Source organism: Neofelis nebulosa, chromosome 5, assembly GCF_028018385.1.
Source record: "Neofelis nebulosa isolate mNeoNeb1 chromosome 5, mNeoNeb1.pri, whole genome shotgun sequence".
In the NCBI taxonomy this organism is placed as follows: domain Eukaryota; kingdom Metazoa; phylum Chordata; class Mammalia; order Carnivora; family Felidae; genus Neofelis; species Neofelis nebulosa.
Window position 1 is genome coordinate 151,181,198 of NC_080786.1, and position 23,406 is coordinate 151,204,603.

The 23,406-nt window shown below is 37.4% G+C and overlaps 1 protein-coding gene and 1 non-coding gene across 11 annotated transcripts in view; both read left to right on the forward strand.

Moving 5' to 3' along the window:
- TTC3 (tetratricopeptide repeat domain 3) overlaps positions 1 to 23,406 on the forward strand; it is a 130,154-nt gene that overhangs the window by 42,693 nt on the left and 64,055 nt on the right. For all 10 annotated transcript variants that reach the window (XM_058731974.1, XM_058731972.1, XM_058731968.1 and 7 more), the window contains 9 exons: positions 1,612 to 1,774; positions 2,708 to 2,753; positions 4,299 to 4,419; positions 5,534 to 5,597; positions 7,738 to 7,798; positions 10,811 to 10,895; positions 17,363 to 17,497; positions 18,155 to 18,235; positions 20,637 to 20,749. In XM_058731974.1, the coding sequence (XP_058587957.1) occupies positions 1,612 to 1,774; positions 2,708 to 2,753; positions 4,299 to 4,419; positions 5,534 to 5,597; positions 7,738 to 7,798; positions 10,811 to 10,895; positions 17,363 to 17,497; positions 18,155 to 18,235; positions 20,637 to 20,749 (869 nt within the window). The remainder of the gene's footprint in view (positions 1 to 1,611; positions 1,775 to 2,707; positions 2,754 to 4,298; positions 4,420 to 5,533; positions 5,598 to 7,737; positions 7,799 to 10,810; positions 10,896 to 17,362; positions 17,498 to 18,154; positions 18,236 to 20,636; positions 20,750 to 23,406) is intronic.
- On the forward strand, positions 21,560 to 21,665 carry LOC131513241 (U6 spliceosomal RNA). The gene has a single exon (XR_009262473.1). It is a non-coding gene; the product is annotated as a U6 spliceosomal RNA (small nuclear RNA).

The window sequence follows — 23,406 nt, forward strand, 5'->3', positions numbered from 1 at the left end:
GTAGTGTCAAAGAAGAGCAAAGCTTTGTATTGCAATTGGGTTCAGGAAGCTCTGAGTTACCTTTAATTTAAGCTTCCTTCACATAACTTCAGCAGCGATACCTGAATAAGCTCCTTTCTCAAATGATAGACATTATAGTAGGTTTTATAGAGTTTGGGAAGAGGACCCAGCAGCAGATGAGGACAGTTGCCGGGGGCGGGGGGGGAGAGGGTGCGGATAAGAGAAAGAAAAGGCGCTTTCTACAAATTTAGCAGGTATGGTTTATAATCTCATAATTTCTAATGCTATGAATTTTTATGCAGTTACCTAAATTTCAAAGTTAGAATATTCCTAGGGGATAGGATTTTGGTTTTGTAGCATATCTGAGAGATCTATCTTCATATGCCTTTTGAGGAAAAGCAGAGTTTAAGCAAATGGAATCAGAATTCGGATCTTTAATCTGAGCCTAAATAGTCTGGCTATAAAAATGCTTCAGAACTCACAGATTGGGTTGGTGCACCAGAGTAGGATTATATATATGCACCGAACCTGCATAAACAAAGGTCCTCATGGTTGTTTACAGCCTGTTTTAGTGAAAAGTTCATCTTTCTTAAAAGGGTCATTTATCTCTGATTTAGTAGTTTCTTATAGAATGAGAATGTTCTTTGTAAAATGTGGAGTAAGGAGGAAAGAGCTGTGGGCCCAGAGTCAATAGGTCAGGATTCTTTGGTTTGCCTCTACACAAATGTGCCATTAGGGCAGTTTCTAGCCTCTTTCACAGGTACGTCAGTTCCCAAGTGGAGATACTGCACCTACAGCAGGGGCTCAGTTTGTGAGTAGGTAGAAGAGGGGGGTGGTTGAGTTAGCCCCAAGTTTGGTAATGCTAGCTTTCTAGATTAAAATGTTCATCCTTGATATAGAAGATTTCCCAGAGTGCGTAAATGGGGCCAGCCAGGACTGTGGTTCTATAGCAAACAAAACAAAACAGGAAGCCCCGATCATTGGAATTGAGTAGATCTATGGTTTTTGGACCTTTTCTTCAAGCCAAGAACTACACCTAGAGATAAAAAATGAAAAGCTGATTGAGAGAGGTGGATGGAAGGTCTAGCCTAGGTGTACCCCTTATCTGTAGCCATGCTCTCAGAGGGGTTGCAAAACTTCTGTATAAGCTGATTTTCCTTCCAGCTCTAAAATCTGTGTGATTTCCAAAGTGTAGAGAGTGTAATGACTTAGAGACTATTACTGCCTTAAAATATTTTCAAAAAAATTAAGTTACTCCTATGTAATGAATGTTTTTTTGTACTTTATTTGGCACAAAATAATATATTGCATTCTTTACTAGTAAAATATAATAAAGGTTGAATTATTTTCTTTGTGGGCATAAAAATCTCTTAAGCAAAAATACTGATCTCTAGTTAAAATTATTATAAATACTATTCATTACTTTTCATTTTAGCTCATTTAAGTAATTTTATTTCCTGAGAGGTATTAACATTTTAAAAAAATTTTCATTGATAGGGTCCTAATCTAACGTTTTAAGTAATTAGTTTTTAAGCAAAATATTTTTCCTTATCTATTTTCTTTAACTTAAGCATATTTTTGAGAAAAAATTAAATTTATCTTTTGGAACAGGGTCATTATCGTTATTGTGCTGCTCTTTCTATGCTGGGGGAATATGACTGGGCCCTGCAAGCAAACATAAAAGCTCAAAAACTCTGTAAAAATGACCCTGAGGGAATCAAGGATCTAATTCAGCAGCATGTAAAGTTACAAAAACAAATAGAAGACCTGCAAGGTATTTCACCTAAGATTCTTTGGTTACAGTCGAATTCCCTTTAAAACTTTTGAAGGTGGGTTTCTTGGATTAATGGAGAACCATAATCAATTCTCAGGTGATTTGTACTTAACTTTGTTTTGCTTTCTTGGTCAAGTCACTTAAGTTTTCCATTTCTATCTGTGTAGAAGTACATTAGTGTTATATTCCATTAGGTAATTACAAATGATTTGTATCTTTTAGTTGAAACAGACAACAACAAATTATAATTTGTTCTTCTGTAGATTTTGAATAAAGTGAAGCCTTTTGAAATAAAATTGTTTAAAATTTTTTCTTCTATGGTTATAGTTACTTCCTAAAGAAAGAACCCTTCAGTAGAGTTGTTTGATGTTCACACCAAGTGTGTGGCTCATTCTATAGCATGCTGACCACATATGCATATATACATCTATATGGATATGTACACATACCAGAAATCGGCTGTGTGGGCTAGGAATTCAAGATTTTCATTCTCTCGTTTTTTCTCCTAAGTGATTTTGTTTTCTCCAATGCCCGAAATTTCCTTACTCTATACTTTCACCATATAGGTCTTTGCTGTTTTTTCTTCTTTGGGTATTTACTGTCTTAGGAAGCTGAGCTGAGATGTTATCATCCAACTTAACGTGATTGCAAGATTGTGAGCTCCTTGAAGACAGATACCATCTCTGGTTCAGATTTATATACTGCTGCAGCTAGTCAATGATCACATGTAATGGGATGTCAAATCAGGCTGTATAACAGTTTGGTGAAGCCATCCTAAAACTAAAAACATCTGGAAATACAAAATTATTCAGGTTTATTTTTCCAGTTCTGTAAATTTGATGCTCTGTCAGCTTAAAGGAAATTTTAAATCTCTTTAAAGTATGTGTTGCTAATCCTCTGATTACTATGTGTGTGTGTGATTGATTTTTATAGGTCGAACACCAACTAGGAATACAATTAAAGCTTTTTATGAAAGCAGGTGAGTTAACATCTCTCAGGTCTGTAGCTGTTACTTGGGATGGCTTTGCCTTGTAAGTTTAAGAATCACTATGTATGATGCTTTGTAGCTAATGGCAACCACAGTAAAGTTGGGGAGGGGAAGGACCCGGGTTTGTGCCTTAAGATCAGGTGACCCATGAATTGTCACATTTGTTTTGTGGACTGTTTTACTGAACCATTTTTGTATGTATTTATGGGAGATCTGTAGCCTAAGCCTAGGGGAAAAGAGCTGTGTAATATTACTTTCATTTCACTCTACTCGTATGGGAACAGTTTTTGTAGTGACGATCCTGGCAGCAGAGAATAGGGACAGTCTGTACCTTTAAGTCTTAGCTGCTATCCTGGAAACATCTGTCTCCAGCCTCCCAGTATCTTTTCAAAGGCTAAGACACTTTCTGTTAGAAATAAGCAACAGGCAGATTTTAATATGCTCACAAACAAATAGCAGCCTGGGTCCTACGTTTGTTACTGGGAAATTAAAAGAGATTATGCCTTTTCCTCCATGCTTTAGATATCTAAGATATCGAAGCTGTTAAATTTATTTTATTTTTTATTTTTAAAATTTTTTTAATGTTTTATTTATTTTTGAGACAGAGAGAGACAGAGCATGAACAGGGGAGGGTCAGAGAGAGAGGGAGACACAGAATCTGAAGCAGGTTCCAGGCTCTGAGCTGTCAGCACAGAGCCCGACGCAGGGCTCGAACCCACGGACCATGAGATCATGACCTGAGCCGAAGTCGGATGCTTAACTGACTGAGCCACCCAGGCGCCCCTAAAGCTGTTAAATTTGAAATTTTTTTTTTTCAACTTTTTTTAATTTATTTATTTTTGGGACAGAGAGACAGAGCATGAACGGGGGAGGGGCAGAGAGAGAGAGAGACACAGAATCGGAAACAGGCTCCAGGCTCCGAGCCATCAGCCCAGAGCCTGACGCGGGGCTCGAACTCACGGACCGCGAGATCGTGACCTGGCTGAAGTCGGACGCTTAACCGACTGCGCCACCCAGGCGCCCCTAAAGCTGTTAAATTTGAAACAGGGAGACTTACTTGAATATTAGAAACCAGTATATATTATTAAACTGTTCTTAATCTGTTTTGAGTTTTCACTACCAAATTGAAAATAACATTTATGTATAAAGCCCAATCTCAGAGGTAGATTCTTTCTAAAACAGTATTACCGTGCTTTCAAGGGAAAAAAGGTGATAGTTGCTAAAACTTGTTTCTTTGAAGGATAACTTTTTTAAAATTCATGCTAATCAGGGGCACCTGGGTGGCTCAGTTGGTTAAGCATCCGACTATGGCTCAGGTCATGATCTTGCGGTTTGTGAGTTTGAGCCCCACATTGGGCTCACTTCACTGTTGTCAACCTGTCAGCACAGAGCCGGTTTCCCATCCTCTGTCTCCTTCTCTGCCCCTCCCCCTCTTGTGCTCTCCCCAAAATAAATAAATATTTTTAAAAATTATTTTAAAAAATGCATACTAATCAGTATAAAAAAATTTGGTATTTCTTTTATTCCCCATTTCAGGGCCTACATACCTAGTTTATCAGCACCTGCATTTAGTACTTCACTTAACTTCGTGGAAACTGAAAAAGATTCCAGAAAAACTAACCACGAAATGGCAAACGGTGGTAATCAGAATCTAAAGGTAGGTTTACTTAAAAACTAAAATTAAAATTATTTCAAGTTTAGAAAGTCTCATGTTTTTACAATATTTTGGTGATAATGGAAGCTAAATATTTTGGTGATGCAAATCCGTTTTTGCCTGTTGATACCAAGAGAATGATTTTCTTTTCTTTTTTTTTTCATTTTCTTTTTTAGTAAATATTCCAACTACCTCCTTCAACTACATGAAGATGATAGTCACAGTTTCTTTTGAAATCACATTTGTGTGTTTTCAAAAATCTGTTTTTCTAAATTTCATTTTTCCTCTTGGATAAGTTCTTTTTGTATGCTTTTCCTGCTTTACATGTCTCTCAATCAAACAGCCACTTAGGAATGGGTGAAATGGGGTCTGGTGGCCATGTCACCCCACTGCTTACAGTGCTTTGGATTTTTCTTTTCCTCCCTTTCCCCTTTTGTATCTACTTGGCCTCTAGCACCACACCAGCCTGCCCACCGGCTTGTGTTGCATTGGGCCTGGGAGGCCTGCCATCCCCATCCCTGCCCGAAATATTGCTGCAGCCTCCGTGGTGCTTCCCAGCAGTGGTCCCCAGGCTTCGTTCCCTGCTGTGTGCACCAGCACCAAGGTCTGATGCTTTGCGAGGGCGCCTCTAGGCCTTCCAGTCCGCCTCTGTGATCAGCGTCTATATCTCCATTTTCTTCTGAACAGTAGCATATTAAAAATTCAGCAGGTAGCACCAAGTACGCATTCATACTTCTTTCTAGGATTTGAGAGGAAAAAAGGAAAATAGTGTTTTGGAGTAGGTGGCTAGGAGGCATTGAAGGGAGCTTTGCCAACTCCCTGTATAGTCCTTTTATTGTTAATAATGAATATCTCGGAGGCTGTACTCAGGGAAAGAAGCATAAGGAAAGATATGATAGTATTTATTAAGTACACTTCTTGAACAGACTTGTTAGGCATCATGCCAGGTGTTGGAAATAGAATGGTCATCTTGTTTGTTTATTCATTTAGGCCTAATAACCAGCTGGTTATTTTAGGCACTTGGGTAAATTCTGTTCTATTTTATTATTTAGCTATTGAATTCTTTATGGCTGTATTTTTTTTTTTTTAATCTCACTAATTTTATTTTCATGGCTAGGTGGTAGATGAAGCTTTGAAGGTAGATGATTGTGACTGTCATCCTGAATTTGTACCACCATCAAGTAAGTGTTTTCCTTATTTGTTGCTGAATTAATGTAGCGTTCCTAAACTTCCATGGCCCAACATTTGTACAAGCCTCACTTGTATTTGCTTTTGTTCTTTTCTACTTTATAATATTTCTATGTTAAGAAAACATTGAATATTTACTTGAAGTCAATGCTCAGTATTTTCATATATTTAATAAATTGAATTTTGGAAATTCATATAAGAAGCACAGAAAGGAAGGGTAAAACTCTTCTTCATCTGCTACCTAATTCCTATTAGGCCGGTAGTGTCTTTCAACTTTAATTAACCACCACCACCCCCCAACCCAGGAGGCTTTTTAGACTTTTTTTTTCCTATTTGCCCTCCTACCACGGATACTGTTTATCTTTTTATGTCCTGTATGTACATCTGTGCTTTATATATATAAAAAGATTTTTCTCATCTCCTAATAACTAATTTTCACCCTGTTAGGAGTGATGCTGAGAATGGATGCTTTAGGCTTATTTTATTTTATTATTTTAACTTGCATGTGCTTAATGTATATGTTTATTTATGCATCTAGTAAATACACATACACCCAACAGGACTCCATTTACTCGACATCATTGGGAAATGATGGGTCCAGAGAAGCAAACATTGATGCTTCACTTATTTCTCAGTCTCCCTTTATATGACCAGATTTTGTTGAAAATTATTGTACAGTAGATCATATGCTTCCCTGCCTTTTAAAACAGAGCTTAGGAAAATACAGCTATTCTTGATGACGCAAGGTTGCTTGTTAGATACAGATTTTGTCTCAGACTTTCATGTGCTCCTTCCAGAATTATTGTGGTGAGATTAGTGACGTAGTTAGTGATCCTGCTGCCCTCTTTTCCTTTTTCTTGTTTGTTGGTTCATTTGTTTTCTGCTTCTGGCAGCCATTTCTGTCTTTTTTCCCTGCAGTTCTGTCTTTTCTTAGACTCTGGTGCCATATACCCAGCTATTTACCACTAGCCATTCCCATTTGGTTAGCTCATTGGAGAATGATAAAGAGGGCGACTCAGGTGATTGTCTTACCTGATGTGACTCTAATAGTGCATGAAAAATCTTTGAGGACAAAACTTTTCTTTTGGAAAACACCTTTTAATTTATTGATGTTTCTTAGGCTGTTATCAGCACATTTTTAAGTAAATAATTTAAATACCACCTTCAGTATCTGTATTCAGTCAAAGAAATTGAGGTCCTAGTTAAGCCTACATAGATTTGCCCTATATTGGACAGCAGGAATCAAACTAGAACTCTTCTGCCTTTCTGGAAGCCTCTTTTGTTTTCTGAGGCCACTCAAACCACTTCGGCTCTCATCCCCTCCTTAATTCATAGGTTCTGACTTGCCTCTGCTGTCTCTCCCCAAAGCTCCCATCACATACACCCTGTCCGTATTGCCGTGCTGTCTTCCACACAACTTTGTGCATTTGCCTCCCTGCTCCAAAGTACATAGTGGTTCCTACTCTCCAGCCTGTGGGTCAAAGTCTGGACTCACACAGCTCGAGTATCGGAAGCAAAGGACCTGTGATCGCTCACTCCAGCCAGCCTTCGCAGCCCCTTTCCAACCTTCTCTTCTTATCCAACTCCCCAAATCACACAGGTTTACTTAGTGTCTCTTAAAGTGAATGTCATTCTTGAGTTTGGCCCATCCTATCCAAATCCTGCTTGCTTCTTAAAGCTAAATATGAATGCTGCATTCCCACTAACACTTTTCCCAGACACTCAACCTGAAGTGATTTCCACTTCTATGAGTTATAAGACCAGTTAACATGGAATTAATATGTCAATAGCAACATGCCATATCTTCTTTTCTAAAAGTGATTGTCATGTAATCCTGGTGACTGTCTTTTCTTCCCATCTGATTGTAAACTACCTGAGAAGAGGAACTGTGGCCTTTATCTCTCTGTATCTACTGTAGGCCTAAATAATATCATTGTAATTTATGTTCACAATAATTTTATAGCATATACAGACAAACATTATAGCTGTTTCTTTACTTGTTTGTAGTTTCACTCACATAAAACATTGCTTGCTTTGCTTTCTTATTCCAATGTACATAGTTTTAGTTGATTTGCTTTCAGGCTTGTTGATTGTTGTGTACAGATTTCGGGAACAAATACTTTGTATTCACAGGTCAGCCTCCAAAATATAAAGGAAAACAAAAATCTCGAAACAATGAATTGGAGAAGTTCAGGTATGTTGTTTATCTAGGTTTTTTTCCCCCTTAAATATCCTCCTCTTAAGAAAAAAGAAAAAGGGGAGGGGAGTATGTCTCTTTCAAGTAGTAGCTATGATGAGTACTAAAATTCCTTTCAAATATCAAAGGCATGTCTTTAGGAGAGTGCCATATTTGGCTAAAATATTATTAATCCTGAATGTTAGTAATGTCTGAAAGGCATATAATATGAGATATAGCAGTGTTAATTCTTAGAAATCTCAAAATACATGCTCATGAGAAGAAAAAAGAAGTATGAAGTGAAAATTACCTCTTCTCCCTGCTCACCTTATTTCACCTTTCCCACAATTGCTTCTCTTGTGGCTTCCTTTAGGTACTCACTGTTAACAAGTTCTTGGCCACCTGGAAGCTTACTCTGCATATACAGGCATGGGTGTGTGTATATTCAGGGGCCCTTTTAAGCAGCTGTCATTAGAGGAAAGTGTTCACTAATAAAGTGACTACATATAAAGTGAGTTCTACCAAACATCCCCTTCCCGGAATTAACAATAGGAACTCTTGCCACCTATCTTTACAATTAACCCACCATTGCCTGCAAAGATACAGATTGATTGCAGAGTGAGTGAACTTGTAAATCTTGCAATGGATACAGAAGTTCATGAAGTCAGTGAAAATGATGCTGGAGACCCTGCAAAAGCATTTCTGCCAAAGGTACACCAGCTGTTGGCTTTCTCTTCATTTAAGGCTGATTCCTTGACAGATGTCTCAAGAAGGATTTGAATATCAAAGCAAAAGAATCTTTTCTATTGGCTCAATCTCTGTTGAGCTAATAGAGAAATTAGTAAAGCCCCATTAAAAAAAGGTGATCATTTTTTAATGCTGCTACAAAATTTAATTTAAAGCAAGGGCATAGATACTATGTTATTCTCTTATTCTGTAAGAAAATCCTGAGTCCTCCCCTCCCCCCTTCCCCAACCCTCAAAAGAAACCAAAAACATACAGGGACATTCTTTGAATGCATGGTTATAATTTAAACTGTTCTGCTAAAGATAAAATGTTTTTTTTATAGTTTGTTTTTGTTTTCAAATTGAAGTCTTCTTATTTGATTATGTCCATTTCATGGGGTTATTTAATGATTAAGTAGGATAGCCGCATGAAACATTTAGAGCCCTGGAACATGGTTAATGCTCAGTTTACCTTAACTATCATTATTGTTATTACCATCATTTTCATTGTTGTTAAGACCATTCTGGCCTATATCTTGCTTTTTTATCTCTTTCAAATATCTTGCATATCTTCACACATCAGATCATGGAGATCTACATCCTTCATTTTTATGGCTGCAGGATATTTCACAGTGTAGATGTCTATTTGAAGAAGAAATTTCTAGAGTGGAATTGCTCTGTCATAGGGAATGTGTAATTTTAACTTAGATAGATACTGCCAAATTGTCCTAGAAAATGAGTACCGTTCAGCATTCCTACTGAGCTGTGGGAGGGTGTGTGTGAGTATATGTGTGTGTGTGTGTGTGTGTGTGTGTGTGTGTGTGTGTGTTTGTATATATATATATATGTATATGTGTGTATATATATAGTCTTTGTCCTCCGTTCTTGGCTTAGAGCACCTAGGATCCTTGGAATTTTTGGAGTGAAAAGAGTATCTTTCGTTATTCCTAACAGGCTCCTCTCTACCTTACCTGAGTTTAAACTGAGATGACTTAAGGCTGGGCCCCTACCTGCAGGATTGGGGTTGGTCATGAGAAAGAGCAAGAATGTGATTGGAGGGTTGGAACTCTCTGCTCTACCCCCTGATCTCCAAGAAGGGGATGAGAGTGGGAAATTGAGTTCAGTCACCAATGACTAGTAATATAATCATTCATACTTATGTAATAATAACCTTAATAGAAGCCTTTAAAACCACTGGGGCTCAGGGAGCTTCTTCTGGGTTGCTGAATACATGGAGATGCTGAGAAGGTGGCATGGGGTGGCGTACCTTCCTGTGCATCTCTTCTGTTGGCCATTGTGAGTTACAGCCTTTGTGATAAGCTAGTAATGATAAGTAAAGCACTATTCTGAGTTCTGTGAGTCATTCTAGGGAATTGTTGAACCTGAGGGAGGGTCACAGAAACCTCTTGAGTTTGTAATCTGCCAGGCAGTAGAGGGTAGCCTGAGAGCCTCCTTGTGGCTGACAGTATGGGGAAGGGCATTGTGTCTGAAGTGGGATCAGTTTTGTGGGACTGAGCCTTTGACCTGTGGGGCCTGTGTTAACTCCAGAGTTTGTGTCAAAATGGAATTGAATTACTGAACACTCCATGTTGGAGAATTGGTATGGAAAAATGACAACTATTTAGTGTCAGAAAACACTATCCAGAGTACCTGAATCTTCTTTACCCTCAGCAGCATTTGAAATCAGACTTTCTGAAACAGTTGTCATATTATTAGATTTTCCTATGAGATGAAGCATCTTTACAATGTTTAATGGGCACATTTCTTGTTTCAAGCTGTGTTGTTATTGATGACTGTAGATTTGTAATAACTTTTGATGATCATAAATCCCCCCAATTTCTTTTTTTTTTTTAAGTTCTCCCGTGTCATCTTTATAATCAATTCTTCTGGTCCCCCTCCACCTCCAGTTTTATAGGGATTTTATTGAGATGTCATTGTATTTAGAGATTAATTTGGGGAGAATTGCCCTCTTGGTAATAATATTTCTATGTAGGAATTTGTGACTTTCCATTTATTCAGTGTTTGAAATGACCTTCACATGGAGATGAGAAGGATAGGATAGGGAATATAATCAATAATGCTGTAATCATGTTGTATGGTGACAAGTGGTAAGCACACTTACCGTGGTGAGCATTGTGTAATGTATAGAATTGTTAAATCACCATGTTGTATGCCTGAAACTAATATAACATTGTATATCACTTTTACTTCAGTTTTTAAAAAATGACTTTTAGTAAATACTCTTTTCTTTCTATAAGCAGGAGTGTTTTGTTTTAAAATAACTCAAAACACTTTTCTCTTTTAGTTCTACTTCACAGGGGAGTTTACCAGTAGATTTGAAAAACATCTTGGAAAAACAGTTTTCTAAGTCTTCCAGAGCTGCACACCAGGTAAAGGAAAAGGCTTATTTCTAATTTAAAAAAGCAAAGTCTTTGAACAAAATATTTTTCATATAAATTAAGTCTAACATACATCTCTAAGATTTATTTTTTATAATTTAAGTTACGGACATACAATTTTCTATATGACTGCTAAGAAACAAAACTATCACTAATTTAGATATTAACTTGCTAAAGCAGATTTTTTTTAATGTTTATTTATTTTGGGAGAGAGAGCAAAGGGGAGGGACAGAATCAAGCAGGCACCGTGCTGTCAGTACAGAGTCCGACACAGGGTTCGACCTCATGAACTATGAGATTATGACCTGAGCCAAAATCAAGAGTCTGATACTTAACTGACTGAGCCACTCAGGCACCCAGACTTGATAATTACTTTAACCAGAAATTGTCAACTAATGGTTGACACTGAAAAATTGTTTGGTTCCCAAAGATTTAAAGATTTGGGATTCTTTGCTTTCCAAAGTTTTAACTTTTAAGATAATATTTTAAGATTTAAATTATTTTGAAAGGTTTAAATGCTTGCAGTTTTATTATGCCTACCTGAAAGCTGTCAAAGAGCGAACTTTTTATTCGTTGAATGATTTAACCATAATCAGATAACTTTATGTATAAAATTCTTTCTATGGTATTTAGTAAGTAATTTTAAAATATACATTAAGATGGGGCCCCTGGGTGGCTCATTCGGTTAAGTGTCCGACTTTGGCTCAGGTCATGATCTCACAGTTCATGAGTTCAAGCCCTGCATTGAGCTCTGTGCTGACAGCTTGGAGCCTGGAGACTGTTCCAGATTCTGTGTTTTCCTCTCTGTCTCTCTGCCCTTCCCCCACTCGCACTCTGTCTCTCTCTCTCAAAAATAAACACTTTTAAGAAATTTAAAAAATAATAAAAAAATAAACATTAAGGGGGAAAAATGAATAGGCAGAACACAGAGGATTTTTAGGGCAGTGAGAATTTTCTGTATGATATCATAATGATAGTTATATGTCCTTATACATTTGTCCAAACCCATAGAATGTACAACACGAGGAGTGTATCCTGTGGTAAACTATAGACTTTGGATGATTAAGATGTGTGAGTGTAGTTCGTGTTTGGTGAAAAATATACTATTTTGAGTTAAAGAAGATATGGTATACATACAGTGGAGTATTCTTAAAAAAAGCATAAAATCTTGCCATTCTTAAAACATGGATGGACCTAGACCAGATTTCATTAAGTGAAAAAGAGAAAGTTAAATACCGTGTGATTTCACTTCTGTGTGGAATCTAAAAACAAAACAAGTGAACAAACACACACACAACATACAAAAACAGAAACAGTCCCATAAATCCGGAGAAGAAACTGGTGGTTGCCAGAGGGGAGAGGGTGAGAGGATGGGTAAACTATGTGAAGGGGATTAAGAAGTTCAAACTCCCAGTTATGAAATAAATAACCATGTGATGAAAAGTATAGCATAGAAAATATAATCAATAATATTGTAATAACTGGATTGTGATAGATGGTAACTACACTTATTGTGGTGAGCACTGCATAATGTTAAGCATTGTGGAATCACTGTGTTGTATCCCTGAATTTAGTATAACATATGCTTATTATACTTCAATAAAAAAATAGATATGTAAAATACACCATTCTGATGAGTGATAGTAGGGTGTACATTTGAGGAGGCAAGGGGTATAATGGAAATTTCTGTACCTCCTCAGTTTTGTTGTAAACCTAAAACTAAGAGAAAAAGTCTTCTAAAAAAATGCAAGGGGTATAGCTAAAAGATAACTTTGAAGGAAATTTATCAAGCTAGACGTATGTATGAAAAGAACAAAAACTTTTATTTATTTATTTATTTAAAAAAAATTTTTTTTTAACGTTTATTTTTGAGACAGAGAGAGACACAGCATGAACGGGGGAGGGGCAGAGAGAGAGGGAGACACAGAATTGGAAGCAAGCTCCAGGCTCTGAGCCATCAGCCCAGAGCCCGACGCGGGGCTCGAACTCGTGGACCGCGAGATCGTGACCTGAGCTGAAGTCGGACGTTTAACCGACTGAGCCACCCAGGCACCCCCAAAAACTTTTAAATTAATGAAGCAGTTATTCCAGGAGCTAGGAAAAAAGAAAGACAGCAAATAAACCCAAAGAAAGGAGAAGGAAGGAAATAATAAAGATTGAAGTAGAAAATAATGAAATGTGGCACAAAAACAGACACATAGACCAATGGAGTAGAATAGAAACCCCAGAAGTAGACCCACAAACGTATGGCCAACTCATCTTTGACAAAGCAGGAAAGAACATCCAATGGAAAAAAGACAGTCTCTTTAACAAATGGTGCTGGGAGAACTGGACAGCAACATGCAGAAGGTTGAAACTAGACCACTTTCTCACACCATTCACAAAAATAAACTCAAAATGGATAAAGGACCTGAATGTGAGACAGGAAACCATCAAAACCTTAGAGGAGAAAGCAGGAAAAGACCTCTCTGACCTCAGCCGTAGCAATCTCTTACTCGACACATCCCCAAAGGCAAGGGAATTAAAAGCAAAAGTGAATTACTGGGACCTCATGAAGATAAAAAGCTTCTGCACAGCAAAGGAAACAACCAACAAAACTAAAAGGCAACCAACGGAATGGGAAAAGATATTTGCAAATGACATATCGGACAAAGGGCTAGTATCCAAAATCTATAAAGAGCTCACCAAACTCCACACCCGAAAAACAAATAACCCAGTGAAGAAATGGGCAGAAAACATGAATAGACACTTCTCTAAAGAAGACATCCGGATGGCCAACAGGCACATGAAAAGATGTTCAACGTCGCTCCTCATCAGGGAAATACAAATCAAAACCACACTCAGATATCACCTCACGCCAGTCAGAGTGGCCAAAATGAACAAATCAGGAGACTATAGATGCTGGAGAGGATGTGGAGAGACGGGAACCCTCTTGCACTGTTGGTGGGAATGCAAATTGGTGCAGCCGCTCTGGAAAGCAGTGTGGAGGTTCCTCAGAAAATTAAAAATAGACCTACCCTATGACCCAGCAATAGCACTGCTAGGAATTTATCCAAGGGATACAGGAGTACTGATGCATAGGGGCACTTGTACCCCAATGTTTATAGCAGCACTCTCAACAATAGCCAAATTATGGAAAGAGCCTAAATGTCCATCTACTGATGAATGGATAAAGAAATTGTGGTTTATATACACAATGGAATACTACGTGGCAATGAGAAAAAATGAAATATGGCCTTTTGTAGCAACGTGGATGGAACTGGAGAGTGTGATGCTAAGTGAAATAAGCCATACAGAGAAAGACAGATACCATATGGTTTCACTCTTATGTGGATCCTGAGAAACGTAACAGAAACCCATGGGGGAGGGGAAGGGAAAAAAAAAAAAAAAAAAAGAGGTTAGAGTGGGAGAGAGCCAAAGCATAAGAGACTGTTAAAAACTGAGAACAAACTGAGGGTTGATGGGGGGTGGGAGGGAGGGGAGGGTGGGTGACGGGTATTGAGGAGGGCACCTTTTGGGATGAGCACTGGGTGTTGTATGGAAACCAATTTGACAATAAATTTCATATAAAAAAAAAAAAGACAAGAATGAAATGGAAAGACATGTAATGGAAGGATTCACAGAGATAACCATAGATTCTTTGTCAGTATAAATAAAATTTATACACTGGTATTGAAACTGATTAAGGAAGAAGAAAAGAAGACATCATAAGACAATTTCAAGAAGGAACAAGGATACATTACTACAGATCCTTGAATATTACAAATACATCAAAATACTATTATAAATGACATCATACCAAGAAATTTGAAAGCGTATGTAGATGAAATGGATAAATTCCTAGAAAAATCCCAACTTACAAAAACTGATTCAAGAAGAGATAAAAACCTTGATGCAATCCACAATTCATGAAACCTTGGCCGGTGACTATTCCAGTCACTGAACACTTACACATTATGTAGTACTAAATGAAAGATGATCTTTTTTGGGTAAATGTGATTCATATGCATCTGCTCTGGTCATCCAGTTCTTTATGTAGACGTAGTTTTATTTCTTCTAAAATAGAATATTGGATTTAAATTTCACTCTTAAAAATGTGTATTAACATGGAATATAATACTTGTCCCAATATGGGGGTCATTTAAAAATTCAATTAACTATTTTAGGTATATATGACAAATATCTTACAAAAGACTGAAGGAATGAAGCATGTTTCAAGCAGTTTATGAAAACATTTCTAACCAGTTGCATAGAAGCATCTTTAGAATTTCTGGCAGTTAGGGGCGCCTGGGTGGCTCAGTCGGTTGGGTGTCCAGCTTTTGGCTCAAGTGATGATCTCATCATCCATGAGTTCGAGCCCCACGTCGGGCTCTGTGCTAACAGCTCAGAGCCTGGAGCCTGCTTTGGATTCTGTGTCTCCCTTTCTCTCTGTCCCTCCTACACTCATGATCTGTCTGTCTGTCTCTTTCAAAAGTAAATAAAACATTTAAAAAAATTAGAATTTCTGACAGAGATGTTAAAATTATGGTTTTTTATGTTGATTTACTGACTCTAGAAACTATGAAAGACTTAAATAGAAGAGACAGCCTGTGAAAGATCCAAGGTTATTTAAATAAATGTGGTAGTTATTTTTGAGCCTTCCATTGTTCATTCAACACACTTTAGGTTAGGCCCCTCCCTGTCTGTCCTGAAGAACGAGAGACATTGGGTATATGGCATTGCAACCCAGCCTGCTCTCATGGAGCTTTTAGTACTCCATGGTCGTTTATTGTATTTACTGAGAGAAACAATTTTTAACAGAAGCATGAGTTAAAAGGGACTCTTTTCTAGAATGTGAAAGAGATTAAAATGGAATCAGTACATTCAGGGCTAGTAACTAATTTGTGGGGATAGCACATCATCATCTATAACTTTTAAAACTCATATCTTGGGGCACCTGGGTGGCTCAGTCGATTGAGCATCCGACTTTGCTTCAGGTCATGATCTCGTGGTTCGTGGGTTCAAGCTGTGCTGACAGCTCAGAGCCTGGAGCCTGCTTCAGATTCTGTGTCTCCCTCTCTCTCTGCCCCTCCCCCCTTGTACTTTCTCTCTCTCTCTCTCTCTTTCTCTCAAAAATAAGTAAACATTAAAAAAATAATAAAATAAAATTCATATCAACATAAATGTAGCTGTCCTCGAGCTTTTATTAAATACTGTAGCAAATACGAAGTTTATGTGAGAGCTTCTCTGTTCCGTGTGTATTCTGGGGGAAAGTTCTCCTTGGACGAAAGCCAGTAGGCAGCTTTTGTTAATTGTGACCAAACTGCTCTTCCCTTTGTGCTTTGTGCAGTGGGCCTCCTTTTGGATCTTTACTGTTAGGAACAGTGAGGAATATTGCACACGTATTTGCATCTTCTGCTTTCCTCAGTGGTGTGCACGTGTATGTCAAGGAGTGAGGAAGTCTAGGCTTCACCTTGTAGTCTTGTCTCTCTAGTTTTTATGGAACTTTTGTGACAGCTATTGCCATGTAACTAAAACTTGAATTCAGCTTCTATGATGTATGTTCACATATATATCTAAAGGTACCATTTTTTCTCACCTTATTTCAAGGTACATTTATATTTATAGTACTTTTGTTTTTTTAATTCTTAGGCTCTTCCCTTTGCATTTAACCAAATCTCTCCTGATAATTTTATTGAGTTCTGTTCAAGCACGTTAGGCAGAAGCAGAGCCAAAGATTGAAATAGCCATTTCTTGCTAAGAATTAAGGTTTAATTCCAGAGCACGAGGGCAGTTGTTAAAGTCTGATAGTGATCAGAAAATTGATTTCTTGTTCTTATTTGTCTAATTCTAGTGCCAGCCAAACAGTTACTTAAATTGGTGGCTGGTATTCTCCATTTGTGCCGTTAAAACTTCTGAATGCTGTCTGTTTGGTCTGGAGAAGTGAGCGAGGCTTAGAACCATACAGTGTAAAATGAACCACCCTTTCCTGTCAGCAGCAGTAGGAGTATTGAAAATAAGATGGTGGGGCGCCTGGGTGGCGCAGTCGGTTAAGCGTCCGACTTCAGCCAGGTCACGATCTCGCGGTCTGTGAGTTCGAGCCCCGCGTCGGGCTCTGGGCTGATGGCTCGGAGCCTGGAGCCTGTTTCCGATTCTGTGTCTCCCTCTCTCTCTGCCCCTCCCCCGTTCATGCTCTGTCTCTCTCTGTCCCAAAAATAAATAAAAAATGTTGAAAAAAAAATAAAAAAAAAAAAATAAATAAAAAAAAAAAAAAAAAAGAAAATAAGATGGTGAAGTAGTACCTTTAGGTTTTTGCTTTAAAGGTGCCATGTAGAGAAAGTATAACGCATAAAGCATAACTTTGGGGGTTTATGATCAGTTGTAAAATATAAATGCCCTATGATGAACTTTGGCATCTTAAGTTTCAGACGGAACACATATAGCTCTGGATTACTGAAGTAGAATTTCTTCTTTTGCAGGATTTTGCTAATATAATGAAAATGCTGAGAAGCTTAATCCAGGATGGTTACACGGCTTTGCTGGAGCAGCGCTGTCGCAGTGCCGCACAGGCCTTCACGGAGTTGCTCAATGGTCTAGATCCTCAAAAAATAAAGGTAAAATTTCTGTCTTATAACTGGCTCATCAACGCAGGAGCATTTCAAGTGAATGTGTAGATGAGAACGAAGGCTTTAAGGTCATTGTATTACTGTACCTTAGACCCACCTGAGATTGCCTGAATCTGCTCCAGGTTGTGAGAAGCCGGTCATGCTCCGATTCAGCCATTATGGTTGCACACATCATACCACCTGGGTTTAGACTCTCTCCTTGCTCTCTGCTTAGTGCTCATTAGAACGCTTGGCTTCTCCTCCTGCAAAAGCACTAAATCCAGGTTTTGGACTCACGTTAGTCACATCTTTTCATCCAGAAAGAATTAGCTAGGTGAATCGTTTATGCAAGATTATAAGAGAGGAAAATGTCTTAATCTGTCACTAGTACCCATTTATATGCAAAACAGTATGGTTTCAGTTATTCTAATCTGTCACAAACCATGCCTTCAAGGAACTCTGAGATAATGGTTCTGCGTCTTAAATACTTGATTTCAGTATAACTGCACATCTTTGCAAAATGTATTTTCTATTTCTGTTTGGTCTTATCCCAATCATAGCAGTTAGTGAGATTTTATTACATTTTTTTTCTATTGTGGCTACCAGGTTTGTGCAGATTAGGCAAAATTATGTTCAAATTTTTAACTGGAGCATTTTTCTTGACAGCAATTGAACCTGGCCATGATTAACTATGTCTTAGTAGTCTACGGACTTGCTATTTCTCTCCTTGGGATAGGACAGCCGGAGGTAAGATTTGTAACAGAGATGATAAACAGTTAAAATATGCCATTTTAGAAGATATGTGAAAAATAGTTTTGCCACTTTGGTTTATTTCTTTCTGTGTACTTGCTTGGTATTTTTTTTCTGAAATACCTGTTGGTGGTTTTTGTTTTTTTTTAAGAAAAATTAGTTTGTGATCCCGTTAGAAAAAAGCTATGCCAGACGACCAGTAGAAATTTACTTTTTACTTGTATAAAAAGTAAAGCACTTACTATATCGTTACAGATTTAAGAAACATGTTGAGTGAAAAAGACAAGTTAGAGAACATGACAAACATTGTGATAACCACTTATGTACAGTTTGGAAAACTTGTGCAACAATAGTAGATATTGTTTATGACTATCTCTGCCTTTTGTAAAGGTAAAAAAACACTGGCTAGCCCTACATCAAGTTTGAGATAATGGTTGCATTTAGTGATGGAAGGAAGGAATGGCCTTGGGGAGATTAAGAAAGGAGAGTTCAACTTTGTGTTAAGTTCTTTTAGTTCTGGCTACTAAGTATTTGGGTATTTTATTATCTTCTGGAGCACAAGCTTCCCTTAAGCACATAGAATCAGTGTATAGGCGTGAGCACACATGGTTTTCATTACTCATGGTCCTTCAGTGCTCTCCTGCAAAGTTTCCTTAACTACAGTGCACACAGCATTATACAGTTGACTCTTGAACAACATGGGTTTGAACTGCATGGGTCCACTTACACGTGGATTTTTTTGAAAAATATAGTATAGTACTGTGAATATATTTTCTCTTATGATTTTCTTTTCTGTAGCTTACTTTATTATAAGGATGCAGTATATAACACATATAACATACAAAATACATGTTGATCAGTGGTTTATGTTATAGGCAAGGCTTCCAGTCAACAGTAGACTTAGTAATTAGGTTTTTGGGGAATCAAAAGTTACACTTGGATTTTCAATTGCATGGGACACTTATGACCTCTGCATTTTTCAAGAGTCAACTGTACTTTGCTTTCCATGGTTTTTAGTTTTCAATAAAAGCCAAAATTTCAAAATTGCTGTAGAATTACCTCAGGTATAATATATCCTTTCTATCAACTTGGGCTCCAAGCTTCTTTGGCTGAGTGAAGCCCCCCTGCCTGCTACCTAATAAGGATCAAGTCATCTTTTATGTTCCACTCTCACAGTGGTCCACCGTCTGAGGTTCATTTTCCTTGTTACATGCTTGTTTCCTTATTATTTTTGTTTTGTTTTTAATGTTTATTTTTGAGAGAGAGATTGATTGAGGGTGGGGGAGGGGCAGAGAGACTTTCAAGCAGGCTCTACACTGTCAGCTCAGAGCCTGACGTGGAGCTCGAACTCACAGACAGATCATGACCTGAGCTGAAATCAAGAGTCGGACACCCAGGCACCCTGCCTTCTTTCCTTGTTCTTGATGTGACAGATGAATATCTTCTATTAAGGCCTGTCTAATTCTATTTTCTAATAGATTGTTGGAGATAGGACTTTATGATCTCAGTTCTTCTATTCTTGGTAGAGTGATAATATCTTAACCATGTTTTGCTTTATCAAAATTGAAGAAATAGTTCACTACATTTGTGATTTACTTTGAATTAATGAGACTGATTTAAAAAAACAAACCAGACATGGTAGAACTTGGACATTTAAAAGAATATCATCACTCGGGGTAGCCCCAGAAGTAAGCAGCGTATTTACTCCAGGAGAGCTCTTGCTTAAAACATTTTTGGAATGCCTCCTTTGGAACTGGCCTCAAAGCTTTAATGAAATCCCATTTTGTAGTGACATTTCCTTTTTCACCCACAATGGGGTTACCAGGACTGCCTTGAGCTAAGTGTCTTTTGGATTTTTTCAAAAACAAAATTCAAAGCATAGAAGTTTTCCATTGTTGGGAATTTTCAGAAGAATGTACTCTAAGTTCTGTAAAGCTTTTGCTATTTTTAAGACTGAGTATTTATCTTTCTTATGCCACAAAACATTGTGGTAACATCATTGGAGTGCCAACGGAGCAGCACTTACTAGGAGATAGGTCATGGTGTGTTTGCATCTAGTCAGTCTTTATACCATGAATTCATACCTTTTAGTTTTAGCCAGCACATACTGGGCCCTCTGTGTGTGTGTTAGTAAATGCTCGTTTGGTTGGTTGTCTGATGTGTCCTGCACCCATGTTTCATTCTGAAGCTGGATCACTTTGGTTGTGTCTCTGAGTATCCTATGATCAAAATTTATATGTTTGCTAAGAAAATAAAATGCCGAAGGCGTGATTTTGCCATAGAAATTTTTGGATATACAGTTTGTAATACTACACAAGAAGAACCAACCTTCAGATAAAGTCTGTTCTAGTCTTTCTTTTGTAGTGTTAAATGATCATTATTTTTATTGCTACTGAAGGAATTATCTGAAGCTGAAAACCAGTTTAAGAGGATGATTGAACACTATCCCAATGAGGGACTTGATTGCTTGGCCTACTGTGGAATTGGAAAAGTATATTTGAAAAAGAACAGGTTAGTAGGAATTGTACTTTTTTATGCTCAGGGTGGATAACTCATTTGAAGTCTAAGGTGGTGGTTGTCCCTTTTCTGGAATTACATTGTTATTTTCTCTGTGGCATACTATCATAATTGTGTTTGCTTGGAGGAGCAGCATTTCTATATCAATATTAATTATTAATTGAGTATGACCAGTCAGTTCAGCATCTAATGCTTCCTTTTTTTGAATCTTATAAGAACGTTTGGAATAAGGTAATGTGACACAAAAGATTGTGTATTTTTTCTGTTAGTATATGTCACTTACAAATGGTGACTGAATTGATATAAGTTAATGCTATATAAGTCTGATTATATGATTTTTTGGTTACCAAAATACCTATTTCCACCAAAAACCCGTATAAATATGGTTTTAATATGAGATATACATCTGTTCAAAGACATCATGAGTTAGAAATAAAAATTTGTTCTCTGAACTTACTCTATAGTTGGAATCATTTTTTTGTTTTAAGTTTATTTATTTTGAGAGAGATAGAGTATGAGTGGGAGAGAGAGGGAGAGAGAGTATCCCAAGCAGGCTCCATGCTGTCAGCTCAGAGCCTGACTGGGGACTCGAACCCACAAACTGTGAGATCATGACCTGAACTGGAACCAAGTCTTTGGACGCTCAACCAACTGAGCCACCCAGCTGTCCTTATAGTTGGAATCCATACTCAAAGTTTAATATGTAGTTGTTCTCCAAATGTTTCATATCTTATCTTCCCAAATTGCCATATGACCCTTTGGGAACAGGATTATGCATTGGGCTTTAAAAAAGCTCTCTGTTCAGTACTTGCTTGCACAGCACATAGACTAAAATTGGAATGATACAGAGAAGATTAGCGTGGCCCCTGCACAAGGATGCACACAAATTTGTGAAGTGTTCCATATTTTTGGCACAATAAAGCAGTATAATTAACTGTAAAATAACAGTAACAAAAAGAAAACCCAAAATCTCCTGTTCTACACTTGCACTCAATATAATCGTAGGTATGTTAGATTACTTTATGAAGAAATAATTGTTGACTAATTGGATATCATTCATAGCTTTTAATTCTTAAATTTTAATCTGTCTTTTTAGGGGAAATTTTATCAGGCCTTTGGTACTCTTGGAAGCCCACTCTGGGAGTGTGCTTAGGACTTCTTTTATATATTTTTAAAGATTAAAGAAAGTTCTTTAACTTCCCAAAGTTAAGTTCCTGTGACCAGGCCGATTTATATTAAGAATCAGGTAGAGGGAGGGGAAGTGAGGGTTTAGCAATCATCTGTGTAGTAATAGCAAGTGAAGTTAATTTCAAAGTTTAGCATAAATTGTTTAGGATATACCCTTTTTATTTTTATTTTTTAAGTTTGTTTATTTAGTTTTTTTTTTTTTTTTTTTTTTTGAGAGAGAGAACATGAGCAGGGGAGGGGCAGAGAGAGGGAGAGAGAAATCCCTAGCAGGCTCTGTGCTGGCAGCATAGAGCCTGACACGGGTCTAGATCTCACAAACCGTGAGATCAGAACCTGAAGCCAAAATCAAGAGTCAGACACTTAGCCAACTGAGCCACCCAGGTGCCTTTAGGATATACCCTTTTTAATGCAGTGGTCATATGCAGTTATTCACAAGATCTAGGAATAGATCGTAATGTGTAATATCATGGGAATTATGATAAATGATAAAGTCTTTGCTATTTTGAAAATCATTTACATTTTGATTTCAAAATAATCTGGTGTGGGGTTCAATGTCTAATATGCTGGTTGTTTGCTGTTGTGATATGCAGTTTCTGGTAAAAGTTCTGTGAACTGTCTTACGGTGGATGGTGAATTTTCTGCAGGTGAATTTTTCTTCCCCATAGGCAAAAAAAAGGTTCTTAAATTGGGCAATCATTTCAAGATTTGAGAAAGCAGGAAAACTTTCTTCTCTAGTCTCAAGAGAATTATAAAGACTTGGTTAACTTTATAATCCAATATTTTAGTATTCTTTTGCTGAATGGACTATGGAAATCGATTGACATTTTTTAAAAACATAAACCATAACTAAAACATTTCATATAGTTAAAAGTTTACATACACATTTGTTCTTTTAAAATACTGCTTTATGGTTGAAGATGTCTAGCATACACAGTCTCTTTAGAATTTTTTCAGAAGAGCGATTTTTACTATAGATGTCCTAATAGAGTTAAAAAAAAAAAAAAGTATGATTAATTTAAATGAAGGGTTGCCATTTCTCTACAGGAACCTAACTTATTAGTAAATAAAACAAATAAAAATGGAACAACCAAATTGTTCAGTTTTCTGTTTTAATTGTTGGAAACTTAAAAAAAAATTTTTTTTAATGCTTATTCATTTTTGAGAGAGAGAGAGAAAGAGGGAGACACAGAATCCAAAGCAGGCTCCAGACTCTGAGCTGTCAGCACAGAGCCCAGCACGGTGCTTGAACTCAAGAACTGTGCGATCATGACCTGAGCTAAAGTTGGACACTTAACCGACTGAGCCACCCAGGCACTCCTAATTGTTGGAAACTTTAAATAATAAATTACAACTTTAAAAGGACTAGTGTGCACCTACCACAATAAAGCCAGTGTCCAGGCAGATTTGTGTTTTAATTTATATTACTTTTATAGTAAGCAATGATAATGCTTTTTTAAAAAGTT